This window comes from Toxorhynchites rutilus, chromosome 3 (assembly GCF_029784135.1).
Source record: "Toxorhynchites rutilus septentrionalis strain SRP chromosome 3, ASM2978413v1, whole genome shotgun sequence".
NCBI lineage: Eukaryota > Metazoa > Arthropoda > Insecta > Diptera > Culicidae > Toxorhynchites > Toxorhynchites rutilus.
Window position 1 is genome coordinate 324337738 of NC_073746.1, and position 12659 is coordinate 324350396.

The 12659-nt window shown below is 41.3% G+C and overlaps 3 protein-coding genes and 1 long non-coding RNA gene across 7 annotated transcripts; 2 read left to right on the top strand and 2 right to left on the bottom strand.

The window, feature by feature from the left end:
- Nucleotides 1-1451: 1451 nt before the first annotated feature.
- Nucleotides 1452-2413, bottom strand: LOC129779815 (uncharacterized). The gene is made up of 3 exons (XR_008743777.1): nt 2243-2413; nt 2067-2179; nt 1452-1999 (listed from the first exon to the last, which is right to left on the bottom strand). It is a non-coding gene; the product is annotated as an uncharacterized LOC129779815 (long non-coding RNA).
- Nucleotides 2414-3297: 884 nt separating this feature from the next.
- Nucleotides 3298-5825, top strand: LOC129776962 (uncharacterized). Of its 4 annotated transcripts, none has more exons than XM_055782946.1 (6): nt 3298-3529; nt 3589-3633; nt 3687-3758; nt 3814-4780; nt 4844-4950; nt 5009-5825. In XM_055782946.1, the coding sequence occupies exons 1-6, from the start codon at nt 3438-3440 to the stop codon at nt 5655-5657; spliced, it is 1932 nt and encodes a 643-aa protein (XP_055638921.1). In that variant the 5' UTR covers nt 3298-3437; the 3' UTR covers nt 5658-5825. The 4 variants fall into 4 exon arrangements, with proteins under 4 accessions (XP_055638921.1, XP_055638922.1, XP_055638923.1 ...); XM_055782947.1 differs by having other exon boundaries at nt 3687-3755; XM_055782948.1 differs by having other exon boundaries at nt 3298-3523.
- A 3658-nt stretch (nt 5826-9483) lies between these two features.
- LOC129775890 (polymerase delta-interacting protein 2) lies at nt 9484-11245 on the top strand. Its single transcript, XM_055781108.1, has 3 exons — nt 9484-9743; nt 9918-10548; nt 10614-11245. Exons 1-3 carry the CDS (start codon nt 9643-9645, stop codon nt 11055-11057), a joined length of 1176 nt encoding a protein of 391 aa, XP_055637083.1. The 5' UTR covers nt 9484-9642; the 3' UTR covers nt 11058-11245.
- LOC129775891 (GPN-loop GTPase 3) lies at nt 11237-12390 on the bottom strand. Its single transcript, XM_055781109.1, has 2 exons — nt 12179-12390; nt 11237-12114 (listed from the first exon to the last, which is right to left on the bottom strand). Exons 1-2 carry the CDS (start codon nt 12221-12223, stop codon nt 11266-11268), a joined length of 894 nt encoding a protein of 297 aa, XP_055637084.1. The 5' UTR covers nt 12224-12390; the 3' UTR covers nt 11237-11265.
- Between the last annotated feature and the right edge of the window lie 269 nt (nt 12391-12659).

The following is a 12659-nucleotide window of genomic DNA, read 5'->3' on the forward strand; positions in this document are numbered from 1 at the left end:
CAGTTATCAGTTAGCTACCCTTGCGGGGAACTCCAGACAAACACGGTTCGAGCGGGATTTTACCTTTCCCTTCACTTTTCCTCCTTTGCCATAACCAACCATGGCTGCTTGTGTTGGTTTGTTGATGTGATGTGATACGATGTGGTGTACGGTTTGGATAAGAATGAGCGTTACCGCAGCGGAGCGGGGATTTTTAAGCTGACTGGCTGGCTCGAGAATTACGCATGCGTGAGACTGCAACCAATGTTTCTTCATTTTTTTCTTTTCCCTTTCCAATCGTGCCTCGTTGTATTTCGCTGCTGCTCTGGTTGCCCGTTTTGGTCGGTACGATTTGAGGAGCACAAAATGGACCAATCAAAAATGGACACAAAGTGCATTTGGACAATGCTTGATATTTCACAATTATTCAATTATTTATCTCAAGAAAAATGAAATGTTATTCGTTATGATAGATGCGTAAATATATTTCCTATCAATTGATGCATAAATCTTTGCGATCTATTGAGAAATGCTCGAGTTATAAGCGTTCCAAATCTTGCATTTTTTCCTACTTGTTCAGTGTCTAGATTTTCATTTCACCCCCTATATCTTCCGGTTAGACGTAGTCCTACGTCAAAAAAACGTTTTGACAGCAGTTAGGGCGATTACACATTATCCGGTTTCTGCCGGACCGGTTTCAAAAAGCGCCGCTGGGTTTGGACGGAAAACCGGACAACAATGTGAAAGAGACCTCGCGCTACACAAAACCGTACATCTCTCACAAACACATATATGCATTTATTTATATGTGGATTTGACAGGTAAACATTGCTTCAAATATTCCGGTTACATGCAGCTGAGTGCAGACGGAAAACCTTAAACCCACAGCTGCTGCGGCAACCACGACCGTTCTCATATGTATGTTCCTTGGAAATCACATAAGGCCGAATGTTGGAGTGTAGCACACCATGAGCATGATCAAAGTGAGACCAGGCCTCACGGACATTACACACATCCTGCATCATAACGGCGTTCTTACCGTACCTATGAATACTTCCGCCCCACTTCAGAATACGTTTAAAAAACTAACTTTAGTCCAGCTGCGGTTTATTCATTCATCTTCTTCTTCTTGAATTGCGTTAACGTTCTCTGTGGCACTTTTGCCGTCTCAACGTATGTATTAACTAGCGTCGTTTATTAATACCTAGTTGAGATTTCTTAAGCCAGATAACACGCCTTAAATGTATTCCGAAGGGCAAGCTCTTGAATACGCGTGAACCACAGTGCAAAGTCGAAGGAAATTTCTTTGACGAAAAATCCCCCGGCCAGAACGGGAATCGAACCCGAACACCCGGCATGATAATGTGAGACGCTAACCACTCGGCCACGGGTGCACGCTAATTATTCATTCATACGCATAATTATTTCGTTTCCAAGCATACACGAATAGTATGATTATATCACACGCTCTGTTGCCACATAATTTTTCAACAGTCTCAGAAACACGGTTAGATAAAAGTGCAATTTGATGAACCAATAATAATAACATTCCGTTACAAGCCAGAGGCACTATTTATTTATATGTATAATGTGTTCACTTCCTGTGATTATTTTGGAATTTACCTACAAGAGAATGTATACACATCCATCCATTCTAGAGTTTTTTTTATTTCATTAATACAGTAAACAAATTACGAATAAAATAACATAATTCGTTCAAACACTATTCCATTGCTGCTTCCGCTGATCCTCGTCGAAGAACGAGCTCAACATATGCCGCAATTCCTCGAGCACGTAATCCTGGGGCAGGGGCAGCTTCTCGAGCCCAATTCGCATCACAGCTATCAATACGCGGATCCGGGGCAAAGAATGACCGAATCAGATAAGCTGGAATTTCGTTCTGACAGAACCGATGCTTTGGCGTCGGGCATTGGAACATTTAGACCACAGAGCACATATCTGACAGTTTTGGCTGGAGTGCCTTGGTCTCGTCGTCAATCGCGTCGCCGGTCAGGTCAAACTGGAATACCCAAAGAATATTAGATGAGAGAATTATTTTTAGTGTGTTCAAATTAACAAAAACTAACCTTCTCATTCAGCTCGATAAAGCCGCTCGAAATCCGCCCCTCCATGAACCGATTGAAGATTTGTTTGACATCCCCGAACTCGTTCAATAATTATTTCAGATAAGGGATGTTGCCTGTGAACAAAAAATAGAAGTCAATTAAATAACTCGATCTTCTTGTCAAAAGACATCACTCACCGTTAATAACACAGTCCGTGGCAATATGCTAAATGATGACATCGTGCACCTGTGACCATTGCTTCTTTTTGAGCAGAAACTTGCATCACAGAATTAGTTCCACAACACTGGTAGTTGTTGAAGAAGTGAAATAAAAATTTCAGCATCCATATCACTTGCAAATTATTAACTGGTTTCAAAATCAACAAACAAACGTCAATAGTGCACACATACTATTACATTAGACGAAAAATTGCCTGAATTGTACTAATACTAACAGACATGACAAACAACTGTCAATTCGCTTTCATGGCATGGAGTTTCGTGCTCCGCTTTTGGGAAATGATAGTGATAATGGATTTTCAGGTGCATTAAACACATGTCTTAAAATAAAAACTATGAATGAAAATTAACTTCTTCTCATGAAATGTGTTCTTTATGTAATAAAGTAATACGTTCTTTTGCAAGTTGGGAAACCTCCTGAACAATAATTGTGTCTGATAATGATTGTATATTACAATGATGAGTTTTAGTTAAAATATCAAGAAAACTACACAAAAATGGTTAAGGAAGAATCAATACCACAGGTTCTGAGCAATCAAATAATATGAAGTAAAAGTTTTCATTAAAAATTTAAACAACTCAAAACTGTCTTGAGGTGTGATAATCTTATAGAGAATGATTTGCTTTCCCAAACCGATGTCTCCACCAGGCGTCGACACTATTCTACGGTCATCGCGTATAATGCTTGTCCGGTCACCGGACATTGCAGTCGCTGTAGACGGCTGCATCACGGCGCCGTGAAAAGGTTGGTCCGATCGAAATTTGCCATTTGGGTTTCAAACCGGTCCGGCAGAAACCGGATAATGTGTAATCGGCCTTAGTGTGGCACTGGGATTGAAACTGAACAAAAACGAATTCGCTATATGTATGAGCACCACAAGATTTTTTTTTTTAAATATTCTGCGTCAGTTTTCTAAGGAAAATAGATATTTCTGTTTTACTGTGTTTTCTGTGTTTATTATCCCGTCACGTTGGTAACGCTGATAAATTTAAAAGCAGAAACGTCATTTAGAGGAATCGTTTTCTCGCGCGATATGCAGATAATAACAGTCGTTTCGCCGTTCAAGTGTTGGCATTTTAAAAAGGAATCATTGTGGGCGGAATTTTAAAATAAAACGAAAATAAGTAACTGAAATTTCTGCTAGGCAGTGCTATGACGGATGTTCCCAAAAGATTCAATGAGCACGATGAGAATGGACTTAACGATACCGAATTGCTTGAAGCTTCGGTTAGCTCAAGGTGCAGGTTTGTTGTGCTCCTTTGTTTCGACTTTTTTTCAACTTATCGCGGATTGATGTTTTCAGGGATAAAGATTCGTCTGAAGAACGTTACACGAGAGCCACTAGAAGGTAAACAGTGGAATCTTATTGGAAAGTAATAATGATTAATTTATCGCCTGCAGCTTTCAGCCCAAAAGAGTATCTGAACTGCCACCTTTGGAATCAGAATCGGATTCAGATGACGATAATAAGTAGTTTGTATATCTGAAATGTAGTTTATTCTTTCTATCATTGGATCTTCAATTTTAGTTTGAATTGTGCAATCTTGAATGACTCTTTCCTGCTAACACCTTCGAAGGGTATCGACGAGATGGGAAGTGAAACAAAGGCAGCAGAACCGATGGCAACTCCATCACAGAAGGGAAACAACACCGAAAGGCCTGCTCGACAAAAATTAGAAGACAAGTTGATTGAAGCGGCGAGTGTTTCTTACAAGCGTGTTCCATTGCTTGATCGCTCTCAACTGGACAAACAGTTTATAATGTCCACACAGATTGCTAGGAAACCACCGCAAACATGGGATTCAGGTGTGCACAGTTGTGGCTCATCCGATTTTTCCAGTTCTGAAAACGCATTGAAACATTTACGCAAGGAAACAGAAATGATGGTCGACAAAGTTGTAAAAGAACAAAAGGTACAGTCTCCTCATAGAGAATGCCAGGAGATAACAGACAAGAACAAACACAATTTTGTGACCCCACGAGAGAAGTTTGTTGTGAACCACTTGCGCGGCACGTCGTCCCGTATGTTAACATCGACAGCTAGTCGTAAGTCACGCAATACTATAGAAAACGAGTTCAAATCACAGAAAATTCTATTTGCTACTCCGGTGGCCACAAGTTTATCGCGGCCACTGATGATGGCTGACGATAGTCTCTCACTGTCGCTTGTTGATACCCCGATAAAATCAAAGGAGAAATCCCTATCCCCTATTGCGGAGCAATTGCAACTCAAAAGAGTTTCTACAGAGAAACTATTTCCACCGTCTGTATCCTGTGATAAAAGATTATCCCCAGAACCTCCGCCCCCAATGCGAGGAGCCCTACAGGACATAAACAAAGGTAAGGACATAGGGGAACATTCGCAAGCAAACCCTCTCCCGATTATCAACATTAACGGCAAGCAATATCAAGTGCTGAAGAAGCTGGGCCAAGGCGCCTCTAGTGCTGTATTTTTAACAAAACAAATGGATACTGGCGTTGAGTGCGCTGTTAAGGTATACGCATGTGATGGGGTTTCCCTAATATTTGGATATCTGTAGACTGTCTCTCGATTACAGTTAGTCAAACTGGAAGGGGACGCATCTGTTATAGAAGGTTATCTAAACGAAACGAAGCTACTGGCGAAGTTGCAAGGAAGCGAGAATGTTGTGGCGCTCTACGACTAGTAAGATTGTAAGAATTGATTTCAAGGATTGCGGAATAATGTCATTTCTTCATTCCAGCTGCCACATTCCAGAAGCCAACCAGTTGTTTTTGGTTATGCAGAAGGGAGACTGCGATTTGCACCGGATACTCATGAGCAGTAAGGAACTTCCGCTGTACTCATTGATGCAAATGTGGTACCAAATGGTGCATTGTGTGCATTATATCCACGAACACGGCGTCATACATCTCGATCTCAAACCGGCTAACTTCTTGATAGTTGGAGGTCGTTTGAAACTGATCGATTTTGGAATCGCGAGTAACATTTCTCTTGACGCGACGAGTATTATGAAGTTTTCCCAGGCGGGAACGTTCAATTTCATCAGCCCAGAGGCACTGATTGATACGTCCACTGATAGTAGTCCAGCGAGCAATCAACCTAAAATAAAGATGTCCAAAAAGTCGGATATCTGGTCGCTGGGTTGCATACTGTATCTGCTGTTGTACAAGAAGACCCCATTTGCGCACATCAAGAACGTCTACAATAAGGTACATGTTATCACAAACCCAAACACCGTAATTGAGTATCCACCGCTACCCAACTACTATCCGCCGATGGTTCTAGAGATGCTCCAGAGGTGTTTGAGGTACGATCCCAAGGCCAGAGCTTCAACGGCAGAATTACTTGAGTACCCATTTCATATGGTGATACCGTTGAATAAGAATTAGAGTGTGATTGAGGGTGTGTATTATTGCGTTCGCGGTCATAGTCTTCTAATCGTGTTGCACATATATTTATCGGCTAATATTAACTACAATGAGTAGACTAGTTGCGCTAGATTTATTTTTATTGCATCTGAAAAATATAGTTATACACTGAGAAGGGGTGCAAACCTATATTCTAAGCCTTTATTTATTTTCGTATTTCTCTGGCTAGATATATTTTTTATGACACATTAATAATTTACATAATGTTTGAATACACATTCCACCGAAACAACTGCAACTGTAAAAATTTGGAAGGCATTTCAACAAATTAGACGCACCTGCGCCAGAAGTGCATGAGAATTTCAAATTTTATTTTGCTTCATAGACTACAATAAAATAAAAAATAACGATAATTTGAGAAAGTTGAAATGTTGTTTTGTTGGAATATATACTTTGAGAGGTTTCATGATTTAACACCGTTTTTTAACTTCGCCTACAAATGAATTAGAAGGAAGATCCAATGTAATAATTGCATCGACTTATTTTCCTGGCGGCGTCTCTGAGGTTCCCACCCAAGAGGTGACGGCGTTCTCTCTCGTGAAACAACATTGACACTCCTAATATAGGTAATAAACCAACGTTTACAAACGCTATCAAACCTAACATGCAGTTCCGTAATTTCTAAGAAAATTCACAACTGGCTCGTTTTGCAAGTGATGTCTTTGTCTGATCATAAACACATTATTTTTGAATGGGATGGTGGCTTGACAGTATACAGAGAATATCGTGATTCAAAAAAAAAATTTAAGGGGTTGTATCTTGGAAACGACCACATATTTTCGACGTGGAACTACGCTTATTTATATTATGCCATCCACTTGTTTGCCACTTCGAATATTATTTTAGCATCGAAATTTTTGTAAAAGATTATGTTCTTCGTTACAAATAAATTTGATGAACATCTTTTGACGTGGGACTACGTCTAACCGGAGTATATGGGGGGTAAAATGAAAACCTAAACACAGAATATGTAGGAAAAAATGAAAGTTTCCAAATGCTTATAACTCGAACATTTCTTACTGGATTGCGATACCCTTCAGAAAACAGGTCATGGGTACCAAATCAGAAAACAGGTCACGTTTTTATAAAATAATAACTATTTTCACTGAGATTGAATAACCGTTAAATGTCAAGCGTTGTTTAAACGCCCTAACTGCCAAGTTTCGATTGGCCCGATTTACGGTATCCCCAACACAGACTTCAAAATCGATGTACCTGTGGAAATCCGCTCTGCAAAGGTACATGCAGGTCGGGGGTATTTTTGTTTCCACTGAACTGTGTTTCCCTAACACATGTTTAGATTCAAAGGTAGATTCAACAGCTGGAATCAACTTCAAAACAAGTAAGCGATACATCAGTCTCTGTCTATAATAATAATTGTCCACTAAAGAGAGTTTCTCCGACAAGAAACGTTCCCGGTGGAACAAAAGACTCGAGCGGCTTCACAAAACACACCGAAAACTGTTCAACAGAGCTAAAATTACTTCGGACTCAATACAGGAGAGCTCTAACTGAATATAGCAAAGAACTTAGACGATCTAAACGAGAATCCTGGGCAAATAGCTGTGAAAGCATTGAAAATACTGCTGTGAAATTGAAACGTTGCAAGATTCAGAAAGACTCCCTTAACTAGGTTCCCTTAACAAGGACGACGGTTCGTTCACAAAATCTTCCTCAGAAGTGTTAGGTTCAGTGATGAGGACTCATGTGACCTAAAAGAGCAAAAGAGGTCACAAACATAGTTGCTGGATTTGTGTAAATCGAATTCATTATCCGAATAACTTCATTAAAACTCGATGTTCATTTACTTTACGTTTACTGGTGAACATTCAATATGAACGTGAACATGAACATGAACATGAACATTCTATTCACCACGATTTTCTGAGTTGTTTGTTCGCAATGGCGTTCTCCGTGGAATAGTTGTGCTATTTCACCGCCTGTTCATGTTCACGTTCACGGGAACTCTAAACCAGCCTTCACCCGTTTCACTCGTTTCAAGCAAGGCGCCTAGAAGTATATCCTAAGGTGGGCCAACTTCCTAAAACCACTCTTCAGCCATCTTGGAAGTCTACTGTGTTTTGTTTGTAAACAAAACACAATACGCTAGGGCCGAAGCTCGCTCGTGATCAGTCTATCTCTTTCACGCTACAAGCAAATAATTCCCCTTCTGCTTTCTTCCGTTCTGTTTTCATATACCGCTCCCCTAACTAACTTAGTGACGAAACGGCCTCACCTAGTACCATAGACCCGTCTTGGTTTCAAGCTCGCCCAGAGCAAGGTGCTTAAATCAATGTATAACAGGTGAAGCAACATAATCACTTCAATAAGAAGGTGATTACGGTTTGTGGAGCGGGGGTTGTTTGTTTTGTTATTGCTAGGATACGCCATTTTTGCATTTTCACATGCGAGAGTAGTGGAAATGAGAATGAAATTCTACAGAATATCCCTTCTTTTTCACATAAATTCGCGAAAGCCGAACATAGTAGGCATCGTTCGAAGCGTCGTAGCAGTTTGTAGAGAGCCGCCCGCAGCGTTCTGATGCTGTTTGTAAACAATACCGACAGCAATTCCAATATGGCTGAAAGTGCATTTCATATGATTGTTTCACCTGGTGTATATAGAGACGCCTTGGCCCAGAGATCTATAATGGTCTTCGAAACCAAGATGCTGAAACGATAGGTGTTTCGTTCTTGACACTTTCATGACAAGACGTGAGACGAGTAGCGAGACGTAACTTTCAAAATTATTTACTTTTTGTTTGGTAGCGTGGTTATGGTTTCATATCAACTCGCTGAGGAAAATAACTGAAGGAAAAAATAAGCAAATATATATTCGTAAAAAATAGTGCACTCTCTCAATCTAATTTATTTCTCAAATATCAGCAGTATTGCCGCGGTGTTTACAAAACAAAAAAAAAACACACAAAATTCAAGGCTCAGGATTTCTCTTGATTAAAACATCCAACGCAACTGGTTACTTTCCTGTAATATATGGCAAATTAGCAACACAAAAGACAACTAATTTGAAAAGTAAACACGAACCTGTTGCAATCATTGTCAACTTCCTTTTGCTCTAGCCTTTATACAAAATCAATGTAACAGCCCTTTCCGGATCTTCTGCATATGGTAATCTCTTTTCCAGTTTATGCACAGCATTCTCCTCCTTGTCACCATCGCCGTGAGCTGATAGTACTCTTTTCCCCGCCGATGGGAGCCAAACAGAAGTACGTCTTACTTGGAAAGAAAGGCATTGATTGCGCTTCTAGAAGCGGAAATATATACTAACAACGTCCTTCTGCACTGTTATGATTCAATCGCTTATTGTAGATATCTGAAAAAATAGAAGCAATTATGAGAAATTGTTATAATAGACATCTAGATAATTACCTAGCAACAGTAAAGCGCGAGCGGCTATTTTGCCAACGAATGCATTTGTCGCCAAAGAATACGATTTGTTTTTTCACGAGCAATGGCCGAACAGCAATTTTGACATTGCGCTCCACTTACAACGCCTTGATCGAAACAAATAAAAATCACTCGTTTCGAAATGCGGATTGCTACCCCAGGTCTGTCCAATTAGCTAGATATCGAATTAGAGGTAACTTACTGTATCAAAAACGAGAATATAAATGAAAAGACTTTAGCAACGCGGCAAAACACCTTCCAAATCGTGCCATATTTGACCGAACAACGTGCCAATATTGGCAGATTTGTTGAAAAAAAAGCCTCTAAACCGGAGTATGCAGATGTTGGTGCGGGATGAAAAACACAGTTTCGTTCATTTTGTCGATTGACAGCAAACAGTCAACCGAGAAACACTGCGCTGCCTTGGTGATAAACACAGCGGAGAAAACTTCGAAGTGTTACACTGGCGACGTTTTGGCATCTGAACACCAAGTCGATCCAGCAAACAGCGCCCTTTCCGGTTTTAGCAGAAGTGTGGAATGGGCTTCTACATAACCCAGGCAGTGGTTCGCCGGTTGCGTCCAGTATGCTTCCAGCTTTCGGTCAGATATTTGTCCGTCTCGTATCAGCGCAAAACTCGGTCAGTGTCGGTTGATTTGCTATAATACCGTATTATTCCCATTTAAGCTTGACAAAGATGTCCCAGTTAGAATCCCGTTTCAAAAACAACGTTCAACTAGACATTCTTCAAGAGAATCCTCACGGTTCAGCGTATCGTCATTATATAATGAACTGCGATTTATTTCGTTTACAGCTTGGCGGAAGTGGGTAAATTGGAACTGCCGAAGGCTCAAGGCAAATACGAAACGGGACAGCTGTTTCTTCATCGTGTGTTTGGTTATCGCGGTGTCATTCTATTCCCCTGGTTGGCACGTGTGTATGACCGTGATTTGCCAACCCAGAGCAAGGATACCCAAAATGAAACGGTTTCCAGCGCGGCTGGGAATACGGCAACGACGCCACAGAACACTAATAAGGAAGTGCAGAAGAGGACACATACCTTCTATCAGGTGCTGATCGATCAACGCGATTGTCCGTATATTCGGGCGCAAACAGAGGCGGTAACGTTTCTGGGAAACCAGGAATCCAGTCGTAGTCTGTATGCTATTCCTGGATTGGATTACGTTGCTCACGAGGACATTCTTCCATACAGTTCTGGAGAACAAAATCCTCTGCAGCACGAGCTATTCGACAAGTTCTTGGCGCATCAACCGGCCAAGGATCCACCTTTCAGTGCACAGGATACCCTGCGAGCCTGGCAGAAAAAGAACCATCCTTGGCTGGAGCTATCCGATGTGCACAAGGAAACTACCGAAGGAATCCGGGTAACCGTCATTCCGTTTTACATGGGTTGTCGTGAAACTCCGGCTGCATCTGTTTATTGGGTGAGTGTCTTATAGCTTCAAGCCCACTAGAGTGAGTAAATAAGTGTAATTTTTGTTATCCACAGTGGCGTTACTCTATCCGTTTGGAAAATTTAGGTGAGCTGAGCGTCCAACTGAGGGAACGCCATTGGCGGATATTTTCTCTGTCAGGAACCCTGGAAACCGTCCGCGGTCGGGGTGTGGTTGGACAGGAACCAGTGCTGAGTCCACGTCTTCCGGCGTTTCAGTACAGCTCTCACGTGAGCCTACAGGCGCCAAGCGGTCACATGTGGGGCACATTCCGCATGGAACGTGAGGATGGACACATGTTCGATTGTCGCATACCGCCCTTTTCCCTTGAGAGTAAGCCCGATGATAGCGGCAATCCTACAGACGACTCCACCACAAATCTAGATGGTTCGAACCCATCGGCAGCTTCACCATCCGATGACGCAACTAGTCCTAGAGAAGGCGGCGGTGAGAGCACCAATACGGGTGAGCCTCGCTCGAACCGCGATAACCAATTTTGACGTTGTCATGAAAAAACATATTTAATGAATATTTATAAACCATTTCCGTTGAAATGAATGCGGTAAAACACTGATAGGACGCTAGACGTTAAGATTTTTGTCAATTGCGAAGGTGGACATAACCACTTGTGACTCTGTTGTAAATACATTTGAGGTCATCAAAATAATAAGACGTAATGTAACGTAAATGTTTTCCTTGATTATTTTTTCAATCCCTGTAGTACTTATCTTCATCATTGTCTTCTTCCGGTTCCGGTGGATCAAAGTCCCTCGTTTTAACGTCAGCATCTTCTCCGTACTGAATAACATTATCAATCATCAACAACAAATCGGCAATATTTTCCTCATCATTGATGTTCAATGGTGTGAATCGCACTAAACTAAAATCCTCAATCAATGTACCAATCGTTTCGGACAGCTTCCTATACTTTCTTCCCCAGGAGGACTCAGTCGTGACTTCACCCAAAAGCGCATGCGAATCAGGTTCGAGATATTTGTCCAGCTGTCCTTTGCTGGTCTTACTCAACAGATCCATTTTGCTGAGAATATTCACGTGTGGCAATTCCATATTGACCATTACGCTAAGTGCAGCCATTGTGCCAGACAAAAATTTAGCTCCATCGATCATAAACTGGGAATCAACTAAAAACACCGAACACAGCCGGAAGTCCCACGATTCCAGTAGTCTTGCCAGCTGCTGTCCTGCTTTCATGTGAGTGTACAGTTCGATTTGGCCCGGCATATCGAATAAAATATAGTCATCGTCTGGTTCCTCGATACAATCACCTCCTTCTTCCTCATCTTCAGAGTCTACACCGTATAGTTGCTTCCTCAACCAATCAGGATTCTCCAACAGGTATTCTATGCAAAATACCAACCCACCGTTCGGACCGAACTTCATCTCTTCATCCTCCATGGCGTCGTCCAGTTGAATAAGATCGCGGATGTCAATGTATGGCTGATATTCGAATGTCTCGGCCGCCGGGTCCAGATTCACTACCTTGACGAGACGGTTATCATCGTAACCGTGCCTCTGCATGGTGGCACAATACGTGGACTGTTTGGTAAAATGTTGATGATTACTACGTAATGGCACTGAACATGTGTAATTTGAAACATACCTTTCCACTCCCGGCAGGGCCCATTACCAGTTGGCCGTAGCGCATTCTGATCCAATGAATTCACTGTTTTTTTATCGAATTTCCACTGGTTGGCTTGATTTGTGCGTAGGGCACCTCCAAAAAAGATTAGCACTAATACACGTTGTTTATTATTAACAGCAAGGCGCATATTTATATACCGAACTCAAAATACCGAGCACAATCTATTATGACAAGCGGCAGTAATGCCAGTTTTGCTTATATTTTCTTAAGATGTTCCCAATACACTGTAACTTTTTTAGTAACTATTTCTGAAGCATCGATCGAATTTATTTTTTGACGTAGGACTACTTCTTACATTAAGGGTGCCTAATCAGAAAACAGGTCACGTTTTTATGAAATAAAGTTATCGTTAATAACTATTTTTGCTGCGAACGGATTTTGACGATTTGCATACCAATCGAATTTTCTAAGATTTGTTTGATATGCTATACATTACAAT

Coding starts and splice junctions, on each gene's coding strand:
- LOC129776962 (XM_055782946.1), top strand. CDS start 3,438: ATGACGGATGTTCCCAAAAGATTCAATGAGCACGATGAGAATGGACTT. Junction 3,759..3,813: donor TCAGATGACGATAATAAGTA/GTTTGTATATCT, acceptor CTTCAATTTTAG/TTTGAATTGTGCAATCTTGA. Junction 4,781..4,843: donor GCGTTGAGTGCGCTGTTAAG/GTATACGCATGT, acceptor TCTCGATTACAG/TTAGTCAAACTGGAAGGGGA.
- LOC129775890 (XM_055781108.1), top strand. CDS start 9,643: ATGGGCTTCTACATAACCCAGGCAGTGGTTCGCCGGTTGCGTCCAGTA. Junction 9,744..9,917: donor TCGTATCAGCGCAAAACTCG/GTCAGTGTCGGT, acceptor TTTCGTTTACAG/CTTGGCGGAAGTGGGTAAAT. Junction 10,549..10,613: donor CGGCTGCATCTGTTTATTGG/GTGAGTGTCTTA, acceptor TGTTATCCACAG/TGGCGTTACTCTATCCGTTT.
- LOC129775891 (XM_055781109.1), bottom strand. CDS start 12,223: ATGCGCTACGGCCAACTGGTAATGGGCCCTGCCGGGAGTGGAAAG. Junction 12,115..12,178: donor GCCCTGCCGGGAGTGGAAAG/GTATGTTTCAAA, acceptor TTTACCAAACAG/TCCACGTATTGTGCCACCAT.